General features: G+C 50.0%; 1 protein-coding gene across 7 annotated transcripts; it reads right to left on the bottom strand.

Moving 5' to 3' along the window:
• Nucleotides 1–4,422: 4,422 nt before the first annotated feature.
• Nucleotides 4,423–24,028, bottom strand: ZNF250 (zinc finger protein 250). Of its 7 annotated transcripts, XM_036831051.1 has the most exons (7): nt 23,471–23,486; nt 17,749–18,003; nt 17,482–17,576; nt 17,131–17,257; nt 16,911–17,024; nt 15,138–15,200; nt 4,970–6,863 (listed from the first exon to the last, which is right to left on the bottom strand). In XM_036831051.1, exons 3-7 carry the CDS (start codon nt 17,521–17,523, stop codon nt 5,539–5,541), a joined length of 1,671 nt encoding a protein of 556 aa, XP_036686946.1. In that variant the 5' UTR covers nt 17,524–17,576; nt 17,749–18,003; nt 23,471–23,486; the 3' UTR covers nt 4,970–5,538. The 7 variants fall into 7 exon arrangements, with proteins under 7 accessions (XP_036686953.1, XP_036686946.1, XP_036686952.1 ...); XM_036831057.1 differs by lacking the exons at nt 17,749–18,003; nt 23,471–23,486 and adding an exon at nt 23,940–24,028 and having other exon boundaries at nt 17,482–17,542; XM_036831053.1 differs by lacking the exons at nt 17,749–18,003; nt 23,471–23,486 and adding an exon at nt 23,940–24,022.
• Nucleotides 24,029–27,333: the final 3,305 nt, after the last annotated feature.

Genomic DNA, 27,333 nt, shown 5'->3' with positions numbered 1-27,333 from the left:
AAACCCTAACTTACTTGGAGGATTTAGCAATCAGAATGATTTGCACTGTGTAACTCAAGTTGTCCTGTGATAGAGGGTCTTTCCAAATAAACATCTCTGTACATTGAAATTACCTGACCTCTTATTTTCATCTTGACTACAACATGACCATTTCTTTTTTTTTCCAAGAGCATTAGTTTTTTTTTCTTTTTTAAAAAATCAATATATATTTTTAATTGAAATATAGTTGATTAACAATGTTGTGTTAATTTCTGCTGTGCAGCAAAGTGATTCAGTTATACATATATATACTCTTTTTTAAAATATTCTTTTCCATTATGGTTTATCATATGATATTGAATATAATTCTCTGTGCTATACAGTAGATCCTTGTTGTTTATCCATTAAACATTAACAATATATATAAAAGCTTCCATCTGCTAACCTCAACCTCCCACTCCATCCCTCCCCAACCCCCTCCCCCTTGGCAACCAATAGTCTGTTCTCTATGTCCAAGATTCTGTTTCAAAAATAGGTTCATTTGTGTCATATTTTAGATTCCACATATAAGTGATATCATATGGTATTTGTCTTTTTCTTTATGACTTACTTCACTTAGTATGATAATCTCTAGTTGCATCCATTGCTGCTGCTAATGGCATTATTTTGTTCTTTTTTATGGCAGAGTAGTATTCCATTGTATAAATAGACCCCATCTTTACCCATTCATCTGTCGATGGACATTTAGGTTGCTTCCATGTTTTGGCTATTGTGAATAGTGCTGCTATGAGCATAGGGGTACATGTATCTTTTTGGATTAGAGTTTTGTCTGTATATATTCCCAGGAGTAGGATTGCTGGATCATATGATAATTCTATGTTTAATTTTCTGAGGAATCGCCATACTGTTCTCCATAGTGGTTGTACCAGTTTACATTCCCACCAACAGTGTAGGAGGGTTCCCTTTTCTCCACACCCTCTCCAGTATTTGTTATTTGTAGACTTTTTAATGATGGCCATTCTGACTGGTGTGAGGTGGTACCTCATTGTAGTTTTGATTTGCATTTCTCTAATAATTGGCGATGTTGTGCATTTTTTCATGTGGCTGTTGGCCATCTGTATTTCCTCTTTGAAGAAGTGTCTGTTTAGGTTTTCTGCCCACTTTTTAACTGGGTTATTTGTTTTGTTGTTGAGTTGTATGAGCTGTTTGTACATTTTAGAAATTAAGCCCTTGTCAGTTGATTGTTTGTAAACATTTTCTCCCACTCTGTACGTTGTCTTTTTGTTTTGCTTATGGTTTCCTTTGCTGTGCAAAAGTTTGTAAGTTTGATTAGGTCCCATTTGTTTATTTTTGTTTTTATTTCTATTTCCTTGGGAGACTGCCTCAGGTACGATTTGTCAGGGAATGTTTTGCCTATGTTCTCTTCCACGAGTTTTATGGTGTCATGTCTTATGTAAGCCATTTTGAGTTTATTTTTGTTTATGGTGAGAGTGTTCTAACTTCAATGATATACATGCATCCAACTTTCCCAACACCACTTGCTGAAGAGAGTTTTTTTTACCACTGTATATTCTTGCCTCCTTTGTCAAAGATTAATTGACCATGGATGTGTGGGCCTATTTCTGGGCTATTCTGTTCCATTGACTCATTTGTTGGTTTTTTGTGCCAATACCACAGTTTTGATTACTGTAGCTTTGTACTGAGTTGGCCAAAAAGTTCAGGTTTTTCCGTAAGATGTTACAGAAAAACCCGAACGAACTTTTTGGCCAATCCAATAGTATTGTCTCAAATCTGGGACGGTTATGCTTCCTGCTTTGTTTTTTTTAATAAATTAATTTATTAATTTATTTTTGGCTGCATTGGGTCTTCGTTGCTGGAACTTGTGTCCCCTGCATTGGCAGACGGATTCTTAACCACTGCGCCACCAAGGAAGTCCCCTGCTTTGTTCTTTTTCCTCAGGATTTCTTTGGCAATTCTGGGTATTTTATGGTTCCATATGAATTTTAGGATTATCAGTTCTAGAAGTTTTTGTGTGGAGTCTTTAGGATCTTCTGTATATTCAGTTGGTGAAAAAGTGCCTTTGGCTTTTAAGTAAAAATAAAAGACACATTTTTCATTTTCACCAAGAACTTTATTGAACAACGTATTCACTCTTTTGTTCTACCTTCTGCCATTTTTCAGGCAACTTCGTAATTCCATCTTCCCAAAACTTTTTTTTAAAATAAATTTATTTATTTAATTTATTTACCTTTGGCTGTGTTGGGTCTTTGTTGCTGCACGCGGGCTTTCTCTAGTTGCGGCGAGCAGGGGCTACTCTTTGTTGTGGTGCGCAGTCTTCTCATCGTGGTGGCTTCTCTTGTTGCAGAGCGCGGGCTCTAGGCGTGTGGGCTTCAGTAGTTGTGGCATGCAGGCTCAGTAGTGGCTCTCGGGCTCTAGAGCGCAGGCTCACTAGTTGTGGCGCACAGGCCTAGTTGCTCCGTGGCATGTGGGATCTTCCCGGACCAGGGCTTGAACCGTGTCCCCTGCATTGGCAGGCGGATTCTTCAACCACTGCACCACCAGGGAAGCTCCCCCAAAACTTTTTGAGCAAAGAACTGTTCCAGGTGCCTTTTACAGTGTTCCAGGGAGTTGAAATTGTTTCCATTAAGAGAATTTTGTAAAGACCTAAATAAATGGAAATCCAAAGGTGCAATGTCTGGTGAATATGGTGGATGAATCAGAACTTCCCAGCCAAGCTGTAATAGTTTTTGCCTGGTCATCAAAGAAACATGTGGTCTCGCGTTATCCTGCTGGAAGATTATGCGTTTTCTGTTGACTAATTCCAGACGCTTTTCGATGAGTGCTGCTTTCATTTGGTCTAATGGGGATCAGTACTTGTTGGAATTAATCGTTTGGTTTTCCAGAAGGAGCTCATAATAGAGGACCCCCTTCCAATCCATATACACAACATCACCTTCTTTGGATGAAGACTGGCCTTTGGTGTGGTTGGTGATGGTTCATTTCTCTTGCCCCATGATCTCTTCCATTTCACATTATTGTACAGTATCCACTTTTCAATCACCCATCACAATTTGTTTTAAAAATGGAACATTTTCATTATGTTTAAGTGGAGAAGCGCATGGGAAATACGGTCAAGGTTTTCTCCGCTTATGTGGAACGCAAACATCAAAGTGATGAACATAACCAAGCTGGTTCAAGTGATTTTCAGCGCTTGATTTGGATATTTTGAGTATGTTGGCTATCTCCTGTGTGGTATAATGTTGATTGTTCTCAGTTAATGTTCTCTGTTTGATCGCTATCAACTTCAACTGGTCTACCCAACCATGGAGCATCGTCCAGGGAGAAATCTCCAGTACAAGACTTCACAAACCACTTTTGACACGTTCAGTCCATCACAGCACCTTCTCCATACACTGCACAAATCTTTTTTTTGCATTTAGGTTGCGTTTTTGCCTTTTTTGAAATAATAAAGCATAATATGCTGAAAATGTTGCTCTTTTTCTTCCATCTTTGATATTAAAATGGCTACACAGAAATTCAAGACTTTTGATACAAGTCTTTTTTTAAATGCACACTGATATGACAGCTGTCACATACAGTCTAACAAAATTGTTTTTAATGAAGTTAAAACTTCATTAAAAGTTCATTTAAGATGGCTACTGAGCCATCTTAAAGAAAGAGCTGAATGAACATTTTGGCCCACCCAATAGTATTCACATCATCTGCAAATAATGGCAACTTTACCTCTTCCCTTCCAATTTGGATGCCTTTTCTTTCTTTTTCTTGTCTGATTGCTGTGGCGAGGACTTCCAGTACTATGTTGAATAGAGGTGGTGAGAGTGGGCAGCCTTGTCTTGGAACATGACTGTTTCTTACTCTAACTTCCACATGATTAGGAATTGTGTCCTGAGGAGTAGTGGTAGGCTCAGCTCTGAGTAGCACTGGGAGTCAGATGCCAGTCATGGACTGAGTCAGAAAGTTTGGTATCTTTCCTGTGATCTCAGTTCCTCTCTCATGTTACACCTGAGTGATGTAAGCTCCTCTCAGCAGTGTCTGCAGAGAGGGGCAAACAAGCTTTCACCTGCATCAGTGATGATTGCTATGGACGTAAGGATCAACACTCTAGGACTTCCCTGGTGGCGCAGTGGTTAAGAATCCACCTGCCAATGCAGCGGACATGGGTTTGAGCCCTGGTCCGGGAAGATCCCACATACTGTGGAGCAACGAAGCCCATGTGCCACAACTACTGAGCCTGTGCTGTAGAACCCAAGAGCTACAGCTACTGAGCCCATGTGCCACAACTACTGAAGTCTGTGCACCTGGTGCCTGTGCTCTGCAATGAGAAGCCACTGCAATGAGAAGCCCACGCACCACAACTAGAGAAGAGCACACGTGCAGCAACGAAGACCCAACACAGCCAAAAAAAAAAAAAAAAAAAAAAGAAAAAGAAAAGGATCAACACTCTGGTCCTTAATTTTTCCTGAGATGCTGGTATGTTCTCAATAGAGAGAAAAAAACTTTTACAAATTATGAATAAACTAGATATTAATCACAGTACACGACAATGAATGCTAGACTCTGTTGGAACGAGGAGTAAAAAATGAAAGAAAACCCTCATAGGAATAGAAATATTAGAAAGAGTAAACAAAAAGCTATTTGAGAATTTTGTTTTAAAAGTATGTGCCAAAGAACTGTCTTTTTAGTAACACTATTTTTGGGAAACACCATAGTGTATAAAGAGGCACCCATGTGGTGTAGCAGCTGTGAGGTCTGGGCTCTGAGTGCGAAGAGGCCTCCTAAGCCTACATGGGCCCAGAAGCCCAAGACATCCCATGATTTCCGTGCACAGGTTTTGAGGAAAAGAAGCATTCTTGAGTTGAATCTTCACTAATAAGTAAGTTAGGACATCCCTTCTGATCTTGAAAAGTTAAAGGACTAGATAAAGGGTTTTCTAAATTACATCATTTCTCACTAATTAATCTTTAGAGTCCCACCCCTGCCCCACCACCCGGTTTTCATACAAAACAAGTGGTTCCACACACACAGGATTTTCAGCCATAATACATTACGACACTTGGTGACAATCTTTTTTATATCATTTTATCCACACAGCATTGTAGTGCTTACCAGAATACTGAAAATATAGTCCAACATTCTAATTTTAAGTGCAATAATCAGAACAGTCATTGAATTTAGGAAAGGCATATAACGTTCTAAGAAAAAAACCTTTATTTGGAGTGTGAGGAAGTTTTACTGTGACAGTAATCCTTATGCTGTAACTTCCTTTACTTCCTCACTTCTAATAAACTAATGTTAAATAATGAATTGTAACTGTCTTCACCAAAATTCTCTACAATTGTGTAATTACTCTGCAATGTAACCTCAAGAAGTTGAGAGAAACAAATGAGGCATCCTCTGAAGTTCTTCCAGAGCCATGTCAGTGCTTCCCTTGAGTTTCTCAGTGACACTTGGTGATGCTGACGGGCACCTCCCTTGGACTGGAGGCTTCCTGGGGCTGGGTGCCCAAGTTCCCGAGTGCAGCTTCGTGTGCGGCCAAGGTCACAGCTTCCTGTGTACCTTCTGGTGCTGGATCAGGTGGCCGTGCTGGTTAAAGGCGCGGCCACACTCCCCACATTCATAGGGCCTCTCACCTGTGTGGATGCGTTGGTGCTGCACGAGCACCGAGTACTGGCTGAAGGCCTTGCCACAGCGGCTACACTCGTAGGGCCTCTCGCCTGTGTGGGTCCTCAGGTGCACGATCAGCGTGGCCTTCAGGCTGAAGGCCTTGTCGCACTGTGCACAGCGGAATGGCCTCTCGCCCGTGTGGACCCGCTGGTGCTGGACCAGGGACCTGCGGGCACTGAAGGCGTGGCCACACTCGCCGCACACGTAAGGCTTTTCGCCAGTGTGGACCCGCTGGTGCTGGGTCAGGTGGGAGTGCTGCACGAAGGCCTTGCCGCATGCGTAGCAGCCATAGGGCTTCTCCTCGGTGTGGATGCGTTCGTGGTTCAGGAGGGTGGAGCGGTGCCGGAAGGCCTTGCCACACTCGCTGCACTCATAGGGCTTCTCGCCCGTGTGCACGCTGTGGTGCTGGATGAGGACGGAGCGGTCGCTGAAGGCGCGGCCACACTCACCACAGGCGTAGGGCTTCTCCCCGGTGTGCACCCGCTGGTGCTGGAGCAGCGTTCTCTTCACGCTGAAGGCACGGCCACACTCTGCGCACGCGTGCGGCTTCTCCCCGGTGTGCACCCGCCGGTGGCTGCGCAGCACAGTGCTGTGGTTGAAGGCCTTCCCGCACACGCCGCACACGTAGGGCCTCTCCCCGGTGTGGATGCGCTGGTGCTGGAGGAGGTGGGAGAGCTGCGTGAAGGCCTTGCGACACTCGAGACACTCGTGTGGCTTCTCCCCCGTGTGTATCTTGTGATGCTGAGCAAGATCTGAGCTCACTCGAAAGGCCTTTCCACATTCGTGACACGCGTAGGGCTTCTCGCCCGTGTGGATCCTCCTGTGCTTGCTGAGGACCGAGCTCTGGCTGAAGGCCTTGCCGCACACGCCACACACGTAGGGCCTCTCCCCAGTGTGGGTCCTCTGGTGCTGGAGGAGGTGGGAGCTCCGCCCAAAGCACTTCCCACACTCCATGCACCGGTAGGGTCTCTCCCCGCCAGGAACGGCTGGTCGCTGAGCGACAGGCATGCCCTGACTCAAGGCCCGGCCTTCAGGGGGGCCAGCGTGGCTGGGACTCAGACAGAAGCTCTCCTCGGGTTCGTAGCTTCCCTGATCGCTCCACTCGGCAGGTGTTTTCCTCAGAATCATCGATATTTCCTCTGAAGTGAGCGGTCTCAGACTCAAGTCTCTGTTCTGGTCCTGCTCCTTGTTTTCACATCCTGAAACAACAAAACCAAAGTGAGTGTGTTAACCCACTTGAAACTGCAGAGCAATTGCCACCCTGAAGGCGCTTCACTGGAGCAGGGAGGACCCTGGATGCCCACGGCTGAGAAGCCACCAGCAGGTGACACAAAAGGTGCCCAGGCCGACAGTGTGGCTGGAGAGAAGGGCCGGCTCCAGTCCGAGGGCCCCTGTGAGGGGCACACGAGGTCAGAGCCCACTGCCACCCCAGCCTCGCCCTCCCTGGAGTATCCAGAGGCCATCGGAGGTGGGATCGAGGCAGGACCACACCTATGACCGTGGGGGGTGGGAAGGGGGCTGCTAGGGAGATGCGTGAGCGCTGCGTGCGTGTCCAGCAGACTGCTCCCTGGGGGACAAGACAGGCCTTCCAGGCGTCAGTGAGGATGGCAGAGAACGCCAGGGGATGTTTCTACAGTCAGGTCAGGGGCTCTGTAGGCTGAGTGGGCGGAGCAAGGGGTGCCAAGGACATTTTTTTAAATCTCGGAGACAGAGCCACTGAGTTGACGTCACCAGGGGACAGGACTGTCCCGGAGGACGGCCTGCTCAGAGTCATGTTCATCAAGGACACTCAGCAGGTGAAGCTGGCCTGCGGCAGGGCTGTGACAGCACAAGACGCGGGACAGGATGGAACCAGTCCTCCCACGACCCTCCCAGTGCCCATCTCAGCACCCACTGTGCTGCTGCCTCTAGCTTCCCAAAGGCATCGCTGGGGACAGTGCTAAAAATGGCGGTCGCGGGCTTCCCTGGTGGCGCAGTGGTTGAGAATCTGCCTGCCAATGTGGGGGACACGGGTTTGAGCCCTGGTCTGGGAAGACCCCACATGCTGCGAAGCAGCTGGGCCCGTGAGCCACACCTACTGAGCCTGCGCGTCTGGAGCCTGTGCTCCGCAACGAGAGAGGCCGCGATAGTGAGAGGCCCGCGCACTGCAGTGAAGAGTGGCCCCTGCTCACCACAACTAGAGAAAGCACTCGCACAGAGGAAGATCCGAGGAGGGAACTCTCACTCCCTCGCCACACAAGGACACTCCTGCGGCCTCTGACAGGTGCCAGGGCCGGCAGCCCTTGGGGAAAGCAGACTGACAAATGCTATCCCAGAAACACCAGGAGATCACGAGCTAGAATGGCACCAACGTGCGTGCCTGTGGTGCCTGCCTCTCCCTCCCCTCCTCCGGGCCTTCTCAGCTCAGGGGACCTGCATTCTGCTTCATGGTGAAGACACAGAAGCCCCTCCCTGCCTGAATCTGGTGGTTAAAGGTCTTTCTGGAGTTTCTGATTAGGAAGCATACTGAACGGCAACCAGGCACGTTGTCACCGAACTGTGCTTTTTCTGTAGTAAGAATATTTTCAAGTCCCATCAGCTTTTCTTTTCTTTCTTTTTTGGTGGTAACAGCATTATTGAGATATAAGCTTTACTTTTTAATTCATTCAGAACTTGGTTTGAGAAGACAGGTGCTGTGCAACGGGCTCCCTCAAACCCCAACCAGGACCCTTGGAAAATAATGGGCTCGGAACCCAAGCAGTCCCTCCACCAAGCAAGGGAGCGTCTAAGATAGACTTTGACTGAAGTGTTTGGAAAGAGATTTGTGCCAACAGGGTCAACATGTGCTTGATTTGACCTGTGATGTCTTGTGACATCCAGGAAATGGTTACCTTGGAGGGACTTAGACATACCAAACGCTAATACTTCTTGCAAAAGGATGGAGGCAGGGGCTTCCCTGGTGGCGCAGTGGTTAAGAATCCGCCTGCCAATGCAGGGGACACGGGTTCCAGCCCTGGTCCGGGAAGATCCCACATGCCACGGAGCAACTAAGCCCGTACGCCACAACTACTGAAGCCCGTGTGCCTAGACCCTGTGCTCCACAACAAGAGAAGCCACCGCAACGAGAAGCCCGCGCACCGCAACGAAGAGTAGCCCCGGCTCACCACAACTAGAGAAAGCCCGTAGGCAGCAACGAAGACCCAACACAGTCAAAAATAAACATAAATAAATTTATTTTTAAAAACCCCAAAAAACATTAAAAAAAAAAAAAAAAAAAAAAGGATGGAGGCAGCCCGACTGCAGCAAACCCCCAGCAGAGGGTCATCTCGCGAGAGGCAGGAGCAGGGCTGGGAAGACTTACCCAGGGTTCCTTAAAGAAGTCACACTGAGGGAGAGGGGCCCCCACAGTGGTGTAGAGGCTGGGGTCCCACCCCGAGCTTCAGCTGCCCCCGACACGGGGACATCCTGGCTTCCCCACCCACACTGCTCTCCAGGGCTCAGGTGGGTGTTCTGCCTGCAGCCAGACCTCTTCATCTGGAGGGCCCACCAGCACATCCATGTCAAACGTCCAGAACGGAACTTGGCTCCTCCCTCCTGCAGCTGGGGGCCTTCAGGACCCACGTCTCTCTTCTGATTCCCTTTTTTTTTTTTTTTGCTGCACCATGTGCCATGTGGGATCTTAGTTCCCTGGCCAGGGATCAAACCTGCATCCCCTGCATTGGAAGCACGGAGTCTTAACCACTGGACCACCAGGGAAGTCCCTCTTCTGTTCTTCTCTTCCTCTTCCAACCCCAGTGTCCAAGCCCTTGTTCCTGTTGCCAAACAGTCACTGCCCTCTGCTTCCAAGCACTGCCTCTTCATCAGAGGCAGTGACGGCTCCTCCCCGGGACCCTCAGAAGAACACAATCTCAATTTGGCAAAGTCTCGTGACTGCACTGACCAATCCAGCTGTGATTCCCATGTTCTTCTACCATTAATGTCGTTATTATATTATTTAAGACAACACGTATTATTATGTCATTTTGTTAACGGCCTTCCCCCAGGGGCTAGAAACCTGGAAAGAGCATCTCTTCCATCCCGACAGCAAGAAAAAGCTAGACAATCTACAAAATCTTAACTTTTCTGAATCCATCACAAAACTAATGTCACAATAATAACCAACTGACCCGAAATCTAGGGAAAGACAGGTGCGTGGGATGGCCCATGGCTGAAGGGAGGGGTGAGAGGAAGATGGAAGGCAGGGCCACCACACAAGCGGCTCAGAGACTCCAGCTAAAACATTAACAAATTGACAAAGAGCCCCTGGGAGCATGGACACAAGGGCGCATCTCTATGGACCTCCCCTGGGGGTAGTACCACAGGGAGGCTCCCTTGGGCGTTCAGGTCTGAAAGAGGGGGGAGCCTTCTCTACGGAACAAAAGTTGTGAGTCGCTGGGGGAGGGTAAGCAAACTTGACACTCTGGGGACAGATGAAAATCATGGCTGGGGGAAGGGAAGACTATCCTGTGCTTGGTGGGTGGGGGTGGGGAAGGGGCAGGAAACGACCCTGGGCCCAGACAGTTAGAACCTCCTTCAGCTGGGGGAGGGCTGAGCCCAAGGACGGACTAGGAGAGCAGGGGTTGCTCCATCCCCGCTTCCCCAAGTCTAACAAGCGCTGAGCAACAAGCCACAGCAGGCTGTTGCGGGTGGAGCAAGCCTCTGCGGTACAGAAGCACACGGGAGACTGAGCGCCCCCGCCCTGCACGAGGAAGTGCCTGTGGAACCTGAATCTGGTGGCGCCCTGAAGGCAACTATGGGCACAAAAGAACCCAGCCCAGCTCCTGACTGAACTGACTCTGCCTTCCTCACTAACAGTTGAGCAGGAGAGGCTGTGTTTCCAGACAGACAGTTTACCTCTTTCGCTGTCCCATGAGTGATGGCTGACATTCAATAAAAAAGTAAGAGATACCAAAAAAGAAAAGGGTGTGTGAGTGCGCGCACATGTGTGCACACACACACACACACACACACAAAGCGGCAATACGCCAGGCTCAGAGGTGACCCGTGTGTTGGAACAACCTGCACCATCAGACACAAGACACAGCGACAGAGGTAAAGGATGCCTTTGATGTGCTCGTCAGTAGACTCAACTCAGTTGAGGAAACGACCAGGGAGCTTGCAAATAGGTCAACAGAAATTATTCAAACTGAACCACAAAGAGGAAAATGAACAGTAAACAATAAACACAACACTGAACAGAGCTGTGGGTCAATACCGAACAGACCAACTTGCACGTCGTTAGAATCCCAGGAGAAGACAGAGGACAAGGAAGTAAAACATCTGAAAGGATAATGGCTGGGATTTTTCCAACAATAACAGATGATATCAAAACACAGATCCAAGATCAGAGAAACACAAACATGTTTCCTATTCAAACTCCTAAAAACCAAAGAGAATGAGAAAATCTTAGACGCAGCTACAGGGAAAAAAACCACAGAGAACACAGAGGAACCAATGTAAGAAATACAGCAGACTCGTCATCAGAAACCTTCATCACGTCAGAAGACAATGCACGGACATCCTTCAAGTGCTGAGAGGAAAACACTTGTCAATTTACAACTCTGTGCCCAGCAAAAAATACCTTTCAAAAAAAAAGATAATTTTTTGAAAAGAAAAAACCCAATGGAGAGAGTTCCCAACCATGAAATCCACATTACTGTTAAAGGAAGTTCTTCATGGGGAAAAAATATACCTGACAGAAACTTGGAATTGCACAAAGAAATGACGGTTTTTGGAAATGGTTAAAATGAAGGTAAATATAAAAGACTATGAAAAAGTTTTCTAAGTCACTCTAAAAGACAACCGTCTAAAGCAAAAACAGTAGTTGCATATTGTGGGTTTACAACATATATAAAACTTAGGACAGTATCATAAAATTGGGAAAGAAGGAACAGGGAAGTTGTTAAGGACTGAAAATTTGTGTTCTCCCAAATTTGTATTCTGAAGCCCTAACCCCCAGTGTGATGGTATTTGGAGGTGGGGCCTTTGGAAAGTGCTTAGGGCTAGTTGAGGTCATCAGGGCAGGCCGCAGTGATGAGAATAGTGTCCTTATGTCTCCGCAAGCACAGAGAGTCAAGTGAACACACAGCAAGAACGTGGCCGCCTGCACAGTGGATAAGACTCCACGTTCCCAATGCAGGGGGCCTGGGTTCAATCCCTGGTCAGGGAACTAGATCCCACATGCATGCCACAACTAAGAGTTCACATGTCACAACTAAGGAGCCCATGTGCTACAACTAAGGAGCTGGCAAGCTGCAACCAAGGAGCTGGCAAGCCACAACTAAGACCTGTTGCAAATAAATAAATAAATATTGAAAGAAAGGGAAGGAAGGAAGGAAGGAAGAAAGAAAGGAAAGGAAGGAAGGAAAGAAAGGAAGGAAGGAAGGAAAGAAAGAAGGAAGGAGAGAAGGAAAGAGAGCGAGAGAGAAAGAAAGAAAGGAAGGAAGGAAGGGAAGGAAGGGAAGGAAAGAAAAAAAGAAAGAAAAGAAAAGGAAGGGAGGGAGGGAGGAAGGAAGGAAGACAAAGTGGCTGCTTGCAAGTCAGGAAGAGAGCAGAGCCCTCGCCAGAAACCAAATCAGCTGGTACCTTGATTTTGGACTTCCAGCCTCTAGAACTGTGAGAAGTAAATTTCTGATGTTTAAGGACCCGATCAGTGGCATTTTGTTATGGCAGCCTGAGCCGGCCAATACAACAGCATGCTTTGTGTGCACCACTATGGAGCAGTCAGTAGTGCAGGGAAGCAGTGGTTACCCTGGACCAGCCACTATACACCCTGTTGTTTGTTCCCTCTTCTTTTTCTTCTTTCTAAAAAGTTAGGTATTTTTCATGATTCTATCTTATCTCCTTTGCTGTCTTCTCAGCTATAACTCTGGGCTATTTTAGTGGTTGTCTCAGGGTTCACAGCATGAGTCTTCAGTCTGTCAGTCTGCCTTTGGCCCCTGCTTCTCTCCATGTGATATGTCTTTTTCTCTGGCTGCCTTTAAAATGTTCTCTTTGTCACCAGTTGTCAACATTTAATCATGATGTGGTTTAGTGTAATTTTATTCATGTTTCTTATGCATAGGGTCCCTTGAGCTTCTTAGATTTCTGAGTTTATAGTTTTCATCAAATTTGGAAAAACTTCAACTGTCACTTCTTCAAATATTTTTCCTGCTTTGTTCCCATCAATGATATATATCAGGCTATTTCAGGTTCTCCCACAGCTCACCGACATTCTTCAATCTTTTTTAGCCTTTGTCCTGTTTCCTTTTCAAAAGTTTCCATGCCTTTGTTTTCAAGTTCACTAATCTTTTCTTCTGCAATGTTTAATCTGCCACTAATTTTACCCAGTGAATTTTTCATCTAATCGTTGTTTTCATCTTTAGAAATTAGATTTGGGTTTTAAAAAAATTAATCTTCCATGTCTCTACCTAATACACTATTTCCTGTAGCTCCCTGAACATATGGAATTTATTCTGTTTTAATATCCTTATCTCCCAATTCTATCATCCCTGTCATTTCTGGTCAGTTTCACTTGACTGGTTTTTCTTCTAATCATGGTTGTATTTTCTTGCTTCTTTGTATCTCCGGTAATTTTTCATTAGATGCTGGACATCATGGATTTCCCCTTGCTTGGTGCTGGATACTTCCGTATTTTTATAAACATTATTGAGCTTTGTTCTAATACGTGGCTATGTTACTTGGAAATTGTATGGTTCTTGCCTTTCAACTCTGTTCAGTCTGACCAGAGCAGTGTTTAAGGTTATTCCCCCCACCCCCCATTAGCGAGGCAAGACCCTACTCAGTACTCTACCTGATGATGCCTTGTGAGTTACAAGGTTTTCCACTCTTGCTGGTGGGAAGCGACAGTGTTCCCAGCCTTGTGTGAGCACTGGGAACTGTATTTATTAGCTTACAGTTCTGTAGGCCACAATTCTGCATGGTGGGGATGGGTTCTCTGCTCAGGGTATCACAAGGCTGAGATAAAGTGTCAGCCGGTCTGAAATCTTGTGTGAAAGCTCAGGGGATAAATCCACTTCTCAGCTCTTTTTTATTGTTGGCAACATTTGGCTCCTTGGAGCTGCAGGGCCGAGGTGACCGTTTCCTTGCTGGATGCCGCCTGGGAGTCACTCTCTGCTCCTACCTCCTACCTGCATCTTTAAGGCAGCAATGATGCATCATATCCATCTCCTGCTTTGAAAATTTTTTTTTTAAATTAATACATTTATTTTTGGCCACACAGAGCAGCTTGTGGGATCTTAGTTCCCTGACCAGGGATTGAACCTGGGCCAAGGCAGTGAAAGTGCTGAGTCCTAACCACTGGACTGCCAGGGAATTCCCTCCTCCTGCTTTGAATTTGACTTGTCTCTGAGCTCTAGACCCAGATTTGGAGCATTCTCTGTTCCTTAAAGGCAACAGTGCCATTTAACATAACCTAATCATAAAACACATAACCACAGTCCTGGGGATTATGCAGGGCACGTATACCAGGGATCAGAGGGCAGGGATCCTGGTGGTTATCTTAGTTGGCTTGGTATCCTAACAAAATATCCTAGACTGGGGGGCTTAAACAACAGGAGGCTGGGAAGCCCAAGATCAAGGTGCCAGCAAGGTAGATTTCATCCTGAGGCCTCTTCTGTTGGCTTGTAGGTGGCCGCCACCTTCTCATCTGGCCTCTCCTTTGGTTCTCTTCTATTAGAACCTGTTCAAGTTTTGTGCCCATTTTTCTTATTGGGTGTTTCTTCATATTTTATTCTCTTCAGAGCAATTTATTTATTAAGTGTGCACTGTACTGATAAATGGCAACAGTATTCCATAGGTTCTTCATTTAAATATCTGAATTCACTGTCATCTGTTTAATAAGATTTTTACATGTTCTTAAAAACTTGTACTATGTGTTTTTTTTAAGCGGAAAACAAGTTTTAGTTCCTTTTTTTGACTTATAAGCCTCATCATCACAGAGTAAAGCTGGTAGGTCAAAGAAATAATTACTCATTTGCGTGGAAAAGTATCACTTCTAATGTTTGAAGCTTCCTGAATGGGTGGCTTCTGGCCTGATGCCAGACTAACAAGACAAGAAAGATGACTTTAACGGTGAAGAATAAATTAACATTTCAGGAGGTAACTCCCTCCATTACCCATGGCACAAACACAGCGCACAACAGACCCAGGCTGCCAGGAATGCGGGGATGGGCTGCCTCTTGCCCCACACTCTCAGGATGGCGGCTTCATCGTTGTTTCAAGTGTACAGTAGCAACAAGACAAATAAAGGGGAAAAAGCAAGTCCACTGAAACCAATTTTTTAATTAACCGCCCCCGCCCCCCGCCGGCATTCTGTAGAGATTGTGTGTGTTGTGTAATGAAAACACATGTTCTACATCAGAGCAGCCTGGGAATCTCCTCGTGTTCTCGTGAACACGAGCACAAACACGTCAGGGATTGTACTGGATCAAAAAGAAGATGAGACACACACTTACCCCAGGGACAGGACGTGCTGTCTTGCTGCACACAAGCTGCCTTGTGGTCACACGTGAAGTTGTCTGCAAAAGGAACAGAGAGTTGAAGGGACAACAAAACCAACGCCTCTCCCAAGAGTGGAAAATCCTCTCACTTCCTGTTACAAGACGAAAGTGCAATTCATTGGGTCAGAGACAGCAGGGCCGGGCAGGTGCACACGCTTCTCCCTTTGAGGAGCCGCCGGGCGAGGCTGAGGCACATGGTGGCGGCCCGGGCTGCAGCAGGCAGCTCCTGCTCTGTGCACGCCCCGCATCTCTCAGACCCCGTCCTCCGGGGCCTGCGGGTGGGGGGCAGAGTGCGCGGGTGCTTCTGTGCGAAAGCTTCTCTCTCCAGCCCGCCATGCTCTTGGAGAACGGCGGTCTCTTTGGCATCAGATCTGAAGGGCACTCGTCTAAAACCTCCATCAGGTGAAACCACAGCTGGTCCACCAGGGACCCAGGTCTGGTTGGGGGCAGCTGTTTTCTTGCCCCCTGCAGCTGCAGTCAAAGATATGCTCAACATGATGCTGTGCCTTTTCTACATTCCCTGGAAAATCGCATTCCTCCGGGTCCAGCGAAGTCACTGCTCCTCTGAGGATACCTGATTCTGCAGGTCAGTAAGAGGCGGGCTGTCCGTAACACCTGATGCCCCTCCACGCAGTACCCAGAGACCCTGGAGTGGAGCAGCCATGGGATTGGTGCCGTGCTGTCCTCACAGCCAGAGGGGCCGCGTCCTGCAGGGCAGGCTGGCTGAGGTTCCCTGAGACTCCTGTCCTCGTCCTTCGCTGGATGTCGCCCACCCCCACCCCGCCCTAAAGCAACTGCTGGCCACTGCCCTCAGGACTGGACGCCTCTGCCGGCACCCCCCCTTCTACACTTTCCTCCATAAACGTCTGGTACTTCGTCTGCTAGGTTAACTACTGGATACCTCACCTCTCTGATGCTGCGGTAAATGCTACCTTTAAGAATATCACATCTTTCAAAAAAAAAAAAAAGAATATCACATCTTTAAAAAATTTTTTTCTCTCTTGCTGTTGTACCTATATGAGATGGTGGATGTGACCTAAACTTACTGTGGTTATTATTTCACAATATATTTAAGTCAAATCATTATGTTCTACACCTTAAACTTGTAATGTTATGTCAATTATATCTCAATAAAACTGGAAAAAAAAATCATACCTTTGGTGCTGATACATAGAAATAAAACTGATTTTGTACCTAGCAAACTCTCTTGTGAATTCTAATCAATCTTACAAGAGAAAACCATATGATTTTCAGTGATTTCTTTCCAGTTCTATAGCTTCAACTTCGTTGTTGTGTTTCGTCTGTCTTGCCTTATTTTGGGTGGGACGCCCGGACAGCGCCACGTGGCTGTGGATGGTGGGCTCCTCATCGCAAACAGCTCCAGCCCCACTACTTAGCAGGTTAAGAAACTTCCCTTCTACACTTAGGGTGCCTCCTCCTTCCCTAAACCAACCAGGTATCCCTCAAACGCTGGATGTCCCATCAGAACGGGGACCTGGCAGGGGCCCGGTCCCCATGGGTGCTCTCCCCACTCTGCCTGCGCCCAACCCACCACCAGGCTGCACTTGCCTCTGTGCTCGCTCCCTGCCCTGGGCCTCTGCCTGCTCGGCCCCGCCTGCCCGCAGGGTCCCTGCCAAATCAGACCCCAGGAGGAAGCCACTCCGGCCACCTCCCATCAGCACCCGCAGGTGCTCAGCCCTTGGTGCAGGAAGGCGGCTCCCCACTCACCTGAGCGGCCAATGCCCAGGCCCCTGTGCCCCTCATTTCCCTGTTTGTCCAGGACCCACGGCTCCTCTCCTCGCTCCAGCTGCGAGATCACCTCGGGCTTGGATCCTGGAATTCCTGCTCACGGGGAGGGAAAGGCCTTTTGTCTACACAGCATCCGTGAGCACCCTAACCCGCCCTGGGCCGAGCACACAGACAGACGAGGCCTGCAGAGGGACCTTACCCACGGAGACCACGTTCCCATAGGTTTCCATCATCACATGTCGGTAGAGGCCCCGCTGAGCAGGGCCCAGGCGGTCCCACTCCTCCTGGGAGAGGAGCACGGCCACGTCCTCGAAGGTCACCTTGGCCTGGAATGACAGGGGCTGCTGCAGGTCGACTGAGTGTCTCCATCCGAGACGAGGTGGGTGCAAGCAGCATGGGGGTGTGGGGATACGCCCAGGGATGCGGGGGCAGTGACAGGAGGGGCCACAGCATTCAGGAGGCAGTGATGTTCAGGCTGCCACCAGGAGCCCCAGGCGTGGGCCGACTGTGAGCAAGGCAGGGGTGCTGCGCAGGCCTCGGGGCAACTCACCTGGGGCACCGCCGGTGGCGGTAGGAGCCTGGCCGCTGCCATCACCTGGTCCCTGGGGTCTCTGAGGAAGATGGAAATCGGAGGAGCCTGTGGGACTGAGGAAGAGCAGGGAGCACATGACAGGCCCAGCCGGGCCCCCCGTGAACTCTGACTCCAGTCCCAGAGCCGCACAGATGGACCCCGAGCTCTCGGGCCCAGGAAGGTCCCACCTGAGACACCTGGGGACGCCGTGCGCCCCTAGGGCAGTGGGCCGTCTGCCCAGCTCACCTGGCACGGCCTGCAGTGCGTGCACAGGCCCGGGTGAGCGTGTCCTCACAGGAGCCAAGCTGTCATCCAGGGAGGCACCGGGCCTGGCTGCCTCCAGAGATGCTGGGCGTGGACAGTCCTGCCAGGGCCGCACTCCTGTGGGGACCCCATGCCAGGCCCTGCATGCCTGGCTTGACCACAGCCCTCCTGTGGGCCCACCAATGCCCTGGCCGCGCCTGGTCCTGCCCTGGTGGCGGCTCCAGCGGGGGTCGGGTTCTGGTGGGAGTCCAGAGTGACCCAGGGATTTGGTTTGAGCACCTGACAGGGAGGCCCGAGGGTGGGCAGGTTCTGGGGAAATGCCAGGCCAAGTAAGCTATCTGTCACACCTCAACTGCCAGACAGAAGGGGGGACCAAGAGCTCTCCTGGCAGGGCGATGGGGCTGACATCATCTGGAGGCCGAGGCGGGTCCGCAACAGGGACACAGAAGCCCAGCAGGCAGATTGCTCGGGGAAAAGCGACACAATAATGAGGTCAAGCCCTCAGGCAGGCACCTCACCAAGCAGGACGCTTCGCCTCATGCTGTGGGCCTCTGGGGGAGCAAGTCAGGGAGCCACCACCTCACGCTCTTGGTAAAGCGTCCCGTGGATGAGTACGTTTACACACACAACTTTCAGGAAAATACACACTGAACTCGTGACCGCGGCCGCCTCTGGGGAGCAGGAGCCGTGGCGGAGAGAGAGGATGGCCCTCACTGCCCACCCCTCCGTCCACCAGAAAGGCCCATTCCCCCAAAACGTGTGCGCGCGCGCGTGTCTGTGCATGTAAAGGCAACACGACTGTAATTAGAATTCCAACCGGAGTCTTCGATTAGAATTCAAGGAGTGAATAAAAGTACCCCAGAATTCACCCGAAAACGGATACCGACCTTTGTTAACGGCACAGCTCTGGTCCTCTGGGAACCCAGCAGAGGTGGACAGTCATTTGCACTACGGGCTGACCATACCTGGGCCAGGACCCAATAATGAGCACCCACAGGCGCCCCATTCACAGCCTCCCCAGTGGGTGCTGGTGGCTGGCCACGAGGCCTTGGGCCAGGCCAGCTCCTGCCCGAGCCCGTGTCTGTGACCTGAGCTGCTTCCCGCTGCACAGGCCTGAATGTCCAGTGGAGCCCAGGGGCTCCCTTTGGTGTGCTGAACTGGTGACCTCCTTCCCCCCACCGGGCATCTCCACGTGGGTGTCCTCTAGCACCTCAGACAATTAACATCAAACACCGACCCCGCCCTCCACCCGGTTCTGCCCCAGCTGATCTGGCAGCTGCATACGATCCAGAACCTGGGCCCGCGGCAGCACCGTCCTGTCCTGCCCCCCCATGGGAACGCAGTGACTGTTCTCGGCTCCAAGGCCACCCCCACCCTGCCCCCACACCGTTCCTGAGGCTGCCCAGCCCTGCCCGGGCCTCCCCTTGGCTGGGGTGGCTCCCGCCCCTCGGCTGGTGCTTGGCCATGTCACCCTCTCGCTGAAGCCCCTCCTGAGCCCCCTTGGGGTCCTCTGCCTCATCGCTCTCACACCCCCCTTCCTGCCCCAGCAGAGCAGCCAGTGGCTCAATGTTTGCTGAAAAAGTGTATGAAATTACAGGAGCAATGAGACCACACTCCACCCTCACAACAGCAACAAGTGCCCGGCGAACATCTGCTGCCAGCAGCAATGGGGAAGCGGAGTTTCCGGTACGCTCTTTCTTAGGTGAGAAAGTCACCTGGTATATTTAGGTGCAGCAGATACACCCTTAGGCAGTGCACGCCCTCCCGGGAGGGAGGTGAAACCAGGAGGGGAGGGGGCAGAGCACAATCCTTAAAGAATAACACAGATGTCAGATATGACAAAAACTGGTTAGAACCAACTACGCCCAAGATGGTGGAAGACTCGCCCCCCAGAGCCTCATTATATGCTCATTGTAATACATCAGCTAAATGACACACCCACAGGCCCCACAGTTCCGAGGCCCCTGCCCTTCCCCTGAAAAAGCTGGAATAATCCTCCTACTTGTTAGCCTATGAAATTACCCAGCCCATAAAAAGTAACCACCCCATATTTCAGGGCCACTCTCGCCTTTTGAGACGGACCACATTCTAAGGAATGTGTACCTCTCTAAATAATTCCACTTCTCACCTATCACTTAGCCTCTTACTATGAATTCCTTCTGCGCTGAGACATGGAGCAGGGGTCCCCAACCCCCAGGCCGCGGACGGGTACCGGACCGGGCCGCAGCGCAGGAGGTGAGTGGCGGGCAAACGAAGCTTCACCTGCTGCTCCCCATCGCCTGCATGACCGCCTGAACCATCCCCCCCTACCCCGTCCGTGGAAAAACTGTCTTCCACGAAACCGGTCCCTGGGGCCAAAAAGGTTGGGGACCGCTGACATACAGAACCTGAGCTTCAGTAAGTCCTGAGCCTAGGTGTGTGGTTTCAATTAAAAGACAGTGAGTTCGAGTCTCGGCCCATGAGTTCAAATCCCATGTGAGTCGTGGGGTTTCAGAAGCAGGCTCCAGGATGGTGCTGCTGCCAAAGCCACAGTCCTTCCACACACCAGTCCGGCACCTGCTAAGACCAAGATTCAGGCTGCGCCCGGTGGCCAGACGGGTCAGCAAAAGCACGGGATACGGCGTGTGTCCACGATGCTCCTGTTTCACAAACAAAGACCTCAGGGCTCACCCTCACAAGGGGTGTGAGCCCTTGTCCACACTGGTAAGACAGAGAGACACACCTCCTCTCAGGTGAGAGCGCTTGACTAAGCGGCAGTCACCCGATGGGATTAACTCAAACCCAGCGGCCAACAGGCCTGAGGCACGGAGGGGTGGAGAGGGAGAAGGCGACAAGATTCCCACCTGCGGTGAGTCCCAGAGAAGCACGAAAGCAAAAGAACTCTGCCTAGGATGACCTCTGCAAACTGCCAAAGGGAAAAAGCGTATCGTGAAGTACGCTTGTTGCTCTGCTCTGAAGGTCTGTGTCCCCCAAATGTATATGTATGTGTTGAAATCCTAATGCCCAATGTGAGAGTGTTATGAGGTGGGGCCTTTGGGAGTGCTTCGGTCATGAAGGTGGAGTCCCCCTGATAAGAGACCCCACAGAGCTCCCTTGCCCCTTCCTCCACGTGAGGACACAGAAGTCTGCAGCCAGGAAGAGGGCCTCACCCGCCCCTGCTGGCCCCCTGACCTCGGACATCCGGCCTCCGCACTGTGAGAAATCAATGTCTGTTGTTTTACAGGCTGCCCAGTGTGTGGTGCTTTGCTATAGCAACCCAAATAGAATAAGACACTTACATCCTGATAAAAAATAAAGAAAACAAATTTAAAAACTGGTACTAACTAGTTTTTCATTTTTCTTTACTTGCACTTTGGTAGATAAGGTCTGGGTCTCCTGGAACGAGTCTGTGCCAGATGCAAAGACGTGCAAAAAACACTGCAGGCCGCTAACCGACACCACAGGGAGGACAAGAGAGCCACCTGGGCACTGAACCTGGCTTTTACCAGGCCACCCCCACCTCGATGCCCGGAGCTCCAGGCATCAGGAAGGGCGAACAGCTGGGCAGGACAAGTCCTGTTTAGATGGTCCCCAGAGCCGAAATCACCACCACCAAGGGTCAGAACTGGCTCTGAGGAGCTGCCTAAGGAGGCCATGCCGCCCCCAACACAGCGGCAAGTACAAAAAGCACCCGCCCCAGGGGTGCCCGCAACAGTGACCCACCCACCCACGGGTCACTGTCATTCTTCAGATGCAGGAATTTCATTTTTTGCAACTCCCACCAGGGAATAACCCAAACAAACCAGAACAGGCCAACATTCTCTGCAGCAGTGGTCACACTGCAGTGAGACTCTGCCGAGTGAGGTCTGGCTCGGGTGGTGACTAAGGGACTGCAGAGACGCAAAGAGCTCAGAACTTAACGTTTGTTATTATTTGGTTTTGTAAGCTAAGCTTTAGTAACTTATCGCTCTTGCTGGAACTGCTGATGATCTTGATATAAAAGAGCCTTTCTTCCAAAGACCCCGCCCACAGTGACAGGCATGACAGGCACACTCCCAGTCCCTGGTCTGGGGTGGGAGGCTCCCAGAGTCTCCCCCCTCATCCTCACCGTCCTCACCCCCAGGTTTTCCTGCTGGAAGGCCTGCCCCCTCTTTCTTCATCTCCACGGAGCCCCACCCTCCAGGGTGGAATCGCCTTCCAAAGAGGCACTTCTGAGCCACCCGTAAGCCCAAAGCACAACCCTGCAACCTTCGGAAGTAAATGATCACAAACATGCATCCACGTGGACAGCTTTCCTACACACCAGCAACACGGAGTCAGAAAATACACAGGGAAAAAGGTTCTATTCACAGATGGCAACAAGAAACAAGGTTAAAATAAACCTGAGAAATGTGATGCTAATTCTGCCCACTGTATCCACAAAGCCGTGGTGCCGAGAGCCAAGCTGGCCTGGACTAGAAGGGGGAGAGCAGGGCCACGTCGATAAACAAACGGATCCCGGGGAAGATGGTCCAGTAACCGGCACTTGGACAAGGGGTCTAAACTTAGATCTTTGCACAAGGCTCAACTTATCTCCCAGAAAGCTAAGCAAAAGCAGAGATTAAAAAAATACGACAAAAAACAAAAAAAAGACAGAAAAAAAATGAGATCATTTCATATCATATACTGAAAGCATTCGGCTAATGAATGAATAAGAGATAAATTTAAAAATTACATCATAAAAAGAACTTGAATAAAGTCTGGGGGGCAGAGATCCACAGATCTGCTGCATGAAAATCAAAACCTTTGCACATCAAAGCACCATGAATCCCAGAAATGGGCCCAAGACTCGAGAACTTAACTCGTGACAAAGGTGGTTTTCCAAATCAATGGAGAAATGAATTATTCAGTAGGTTGTGTCAGAAATATCAGGATTTAGAGACAACACTGAATCTGGATTCCCAACTTGCCCCACACCAACATGATTCCAGATGGAGCCAACATTTCACAAGTACCAGAGAAAAACAAGAGTTTATTTAAAAACTAATCTTGGAATAGGGAAAGCCCTTTAAAACACAGCACAAAGCCAAAAGCCTCGAGGGTAAATATCTGACCATTAAACACTCGAAATCTTCCATCTCAAAACGGAAAAAAACACCATAACCGGAGTCAAATGACAATTTGAGAAGACACGTAGGTTAAAGAACCGAGCTGATGAGAAAGGAAACGCCAAGGGCAGCGCACACCGAGGGCTCGGCTGAAAAGGCGGCACGCCGTCTCCCGCTGAAGCGCCCCGGCAAGCTTCCAGCAGGCAGACACCCGCGGACTCTGGGAAAGGCTGGTCGCGCTCACGAAAAAGGGCTTTTACAAAGTAACCGGGAAACGAGCCTCGATGGAAAATGGAGGCGGGAGGGGAACTCGGGAGGAAGCACTTTTCCCAGAGAGACGCCAAGGCCGCCGGGACGCTGAGTGCGACCCCCGCGGACAGCGGTCCCGCGACCCCGGCCCGCCCCCGGGCGCCGCGAGAAGCTGGAGCTCGCGGGGTCGAGGACCACCCGCTGGGCAGGGCTCGCCGTTCGCGGGAGCGGGGCGGGGAGGGCCCGGCGGAGGCGAGAGTGGGGCGGGGGCTCGGAGTGCGCCTGGAGAGGGCAGGGGGCGCGCGTGGGAAGCGCCCGGCCGCGTGGAGGGTCCCGGCCCCCCCGCCCCGAGGGCAGAGGCTCCCGGTGCTGCCCGTGCCCCGACTCACCGTCCCCGCCGCAGTCTCACGCGCAGATGCGACCGCCCGCACCTCACTCAGACAAAGGGGACACCCCGCCCCGTCTGCGTACCCGCCAATCCCGGAGCGCCCCGCCTCCCAGGGCCACGCCCACGCCTCCCAGGCAACCACTCCTAGAGCGCGACACTTCCCAGTCCGCCGTGGGCCCCGCCTTCCCTGCCCGGCGCCTTTCTCCTGACTGACGCCTGTGACTCGCGCTCCGGAGCCACCGAGAGACACGGCCTCCATCGCGCCTAGAGAGGCCACGCCGCGTCCGGGCCTCCCAAGGCCGCACTTCCGGCGTGGCCCCCCCAACTGCTGGCCCTGTAGGCCGTAGTGGCCGCCGCACCCCCACCCTGGCCGGTCCCCGCCCTGCTTCAGCCGGTGTCACCCCGCCGAGGCGGGGCCTGGCACGGGCTGGCGGTGGTCGTCATGTGTGGCGGCGACCGCCTCCCCATACCCCTGCGCTGGTGTTTGCACACTTCGGGGCGGTGCGCGGTCCGGGGCTGGAGCGTCCGAGGAGGACGCTGTGGCCGACGTGGAGGACTAGCGCGGGCGGAAGGAAGAGGTGGTCATCGCTGCTTCCTACCGCACTCTCTGGCCCCCCAAGGGCGGGCTGGTGTCCTTCCAAGTGGCACGTTGGCTGGGCCTAGGGAAGAGCTCGGCAGGCTGGGAGGACTGGCCAGGCAGAGCCGGTGCCCCGACTGCGGGGCAGGAGAAGTGGTCTGGGGAGAGGCCCCAGGCTGGAAGTGGGGGAGGATGTGGCAGTAATTCTCTGGGTAGCAGGCACCGGCATCAGGGGCAGGGTTCCCACTCCGCGGAGAGTGAGGTCACCTTCCCACGGGGAACTCGCCTAGCACGCACACCCCCGTGAGCAGAGTCCCCTCTGCCAAGGGACTGAAGCCAGGACCAAGGTCGTCCGATTTGGCTCTACTATTGCACCGTCCCAGGTGGTTTTGGCCAGTTGCCAGTGTTAACGTAATTAAACAAGGAGGCCATAAGGCTACAGTGGCTCTGCTGCCTTGGTAGCTACTTAAGGAGCCCCCAGCAAGGCTTTCCAAATAAGGCGACTGCTTAAGTTATGGTCCGTCAACTTCCTTGCTTTGCTTCTGCCTCTTTATAAAAACCTCTTCCCTAGCTCCTGTTGGTAGAGGGGCTCCTAACCTCTTTCGGTTTGGCGCTACCCGATTCTGTTCTATGTTTGCTCAAGTAAGCTCTTCAAAAATTTTAATATGCTTCAGTTTACCTTTTAACAACAGAGAGTGAGCTCTATCCCAGCAATCAGTCCCAACTGATGCTTCGAGGACCTTCTCAGCACACCCTGCTTTGTCTCCTCCACAACTTATTTTAAAAATGTTCATAAAGGTTGAAAGAATAATACAATGAATACATTGCATACCTTTCCCTTATATTCAACAGCTAATATTTTGCTACTTTTTTTTTTTTTTTTTAGCAATTCAACAACTAGCGTTTGTGTGTGTGTCTAGCTCTGCCACTTGTGTCTCTGTGTTTCACAAGCATGGTATTTATTGAGTGCCTGTTGCATGCTAGGCACTGTTCTAAGTGCCGGGCTACATGAATGAATAAGACAAGCAACATTCCCAATAAGTCCCTGTTCTTGTGGACCTTGCCTGTGAGTGGGGAAAGCAGGCAGTACACAATCAATATGTGAATTACAGAGGGTGTCCAGAGGTGGTGTGAGCTATGAAAGGTCCACGCAGGTGCCACTGCCACTCACAATGTCCCCGGCTCACTGGGTGGCACAAGATAGCAACAGGCCTACACCTGCTCCACCTTCCTTCTGCAGGACACCCACATCATCAAAGAAAACAAAGGCTTTTCTGTCTGTCCTTAGAGGCTCCAGCTCATGACCACAGGTCCCAGCTTGTGCTTGGTTTCCCCACTTTACATCCATCTTCCCTTTCCAACCCTGTCTTGCTCCAGCATCAGACGCAAATACAAGAGCCGATAGGAATTGCTTGATTACGTCCCACAATTGCGTGAGGCGTAATCCCTGTAACATACATATTTTTTATATAATTTTTTATTGTTTGTATAATTTCTGTCTCCTAGTGGTTCTGCCTCTCTGAGTGAACCCTCATACAGTATACTTAAAAACAACACATGCACATGTGTGCATGAACACATACTCTCCTATTTGTTAAAATAAATTGAGAATTAAGATCCCACATGTTGTGCAGCGTGGCCAAAAATAAAAAAAATCATTCATAATCGGGGAAATGCAAATTAAATCTCTTTTGAGCCCCTTTCCCACTTACCCCTCTGGCACGTCAGTGCTACAGGCATTCTACTCATTTTGTGAACTGGCGTGTCCCAAGTACCTGGAAGAGGGCCTGGCAATGAGTGAATGGAGGGATGAATGACACTGATAAGCGAACACCCTCAGACACCACCACACCAGCCCAGCCATACCGATTTACGTCACAAAGGGACACTTCTTCTCCAGCAACTCCTGGGAACTGACCCACAGGTCTGACTGCGCTTGGGAAACGACCCCTGTATGTCTCATCCGGGTCCTTTGCTGGATGTCAGGAGGGTGTGAGGAGACGGGGCCCTCCACAGTCCACACGTGTTGTCCAGGAGGAGGTGACTCGCTACTCAGAGGCTTCCAGTCTCCCAATTTCCTTTATCCGCAGCAGGCAAAGCAGAGAGCTCCTTCCTTCTGGAGCTCACATCCGGGTGGGGAAACACCATCAACATGCAAATTAGATGACTTCAGCTGGTGAGGCTGCTGGGAAGCAGGCGAGGGGGACAGGAGCCCCTCTGCAGGGACCCACTTTCCCCCTCACTCTTTCTTTTTTCCTTTTAGCTTCTTATTCTGGAACATTTCAGAGACACACAAAGGTAAGGAAAGTGTATAATGAAACCGCATGTCCACTACACAGTTGAACAAGTGGTTGACCCACAGCCAATCTCTTCTCACCTATTCTTTACCCAGTTGTCTCCTTCCCATCCCATCATTTCCATATCTGTCTCTGAAAAATTAGGGCCCTTAGAAAAGGTAATTATGAAGCCATTATCATACCTAAATAGCAACCATTATCCCCTGTTATCAAATATCCAGTGTCCAAATTCTCCCATTTGTCTCAGACATTATTTTCATTTCTTATAACCGGTTTGTGTCAATCAGGATCCAAACCAGGTACACAAATGCACAGTGCACTTGGTCGACAGGCTGTAGAGTCTCTTAATCTATAGCCTCCTCCCACTTCTTTTTTTCCTCTTTGAAATCTATTTATTAAAATCAGGTCATGTGTTCGGTGGAGTTTTTCACACTTGGGATTTTGCCATTCGGATTCTCGTGGTGCCCTCTGTCCTTAGACGTTCTTGCAAACTTATAGAGACTAATTGGATTCAGGTTGGCAGGGGCAAGAATACTCACACATGGGCGCTTGTATTTCCACTGACAGTCATTGCCTGGGTGCAGTTCGCTCGGAGTTTGCAAGACGGTGACATTCTCCTATTGGTATCCCTTCTGCATTTGTGGGAACAGTTCTGTAGACAAGCTTCCCCATATCAAGTGTTTGGTTGCCTTGAAATATGGTCCATAGAGAAAAGGCAAGTTAAGTGCTTAATTATTGCCTTTATTTACTAACTTTCAGAATAATGATTTGGTTTTCTAGCATTCTCCAGAGCTGACCAAGTAGGTACTTTTTTTTCTGTATTATTTGAACGCAAAAATTTTAATATATTTAATGTGTTTTAATTCATTACAGTTTTGAAAATTAATACTCATATCCTCCCATCTTTGGTCAGTGCGAACCTCTTCAAGTTGGCCCTGAGTCTTTTTGACGCAAGCCCCTTGCTCACTGATTTCTTCCTAGATTTCTGAT

This window comes from Balaenoptera musculus, chromosome 17, assembly GCF_009873245.2.
Source record: "Balaenoptera musculus isolate JJ_BM4_2016_0621 chromosome 17, mBalMus1.pri.v3, whole genome shotgun sequence".
Taxonomy (NCBI): Eukaryota; Metazoa; Chordata; class Mammalia; order Artiodactyla; family Balaenopteridae; genus Balaenoptera; species Balaenoptera musculus.
The sequence above is the reverse complement of the archived record's forward strand: the minus strand, read 5'-3'. Positions and strand labels throughout refer to the sequence as shown.

Excerpts from the sequence above, each read along its gene's own strand:
- ZNF250 (XM_036831057.1), bottom strand. The coding sequence starts at position 17,523 with ATGGCAGCGGCCAGGCTCCTACCGCCACCGGCGGTGCCCCAG. Across the intron at positions 17,258-17,481 it reads CGCCACCGGCGGTGCCCCAG|GCCAAGGTGACCTTCGAGGA; the intron begins GTGAGTTGCCCC and ends CTGTCATTCCAG. Across the intron at positions 17,025-17,130 it reads TGGGAACGTGGTCTCCGTGG|GAATTCCAGGATCCAAGCCC; the intron begins GTAAGGTCCCTC and ends CCCCGTGAGCAG.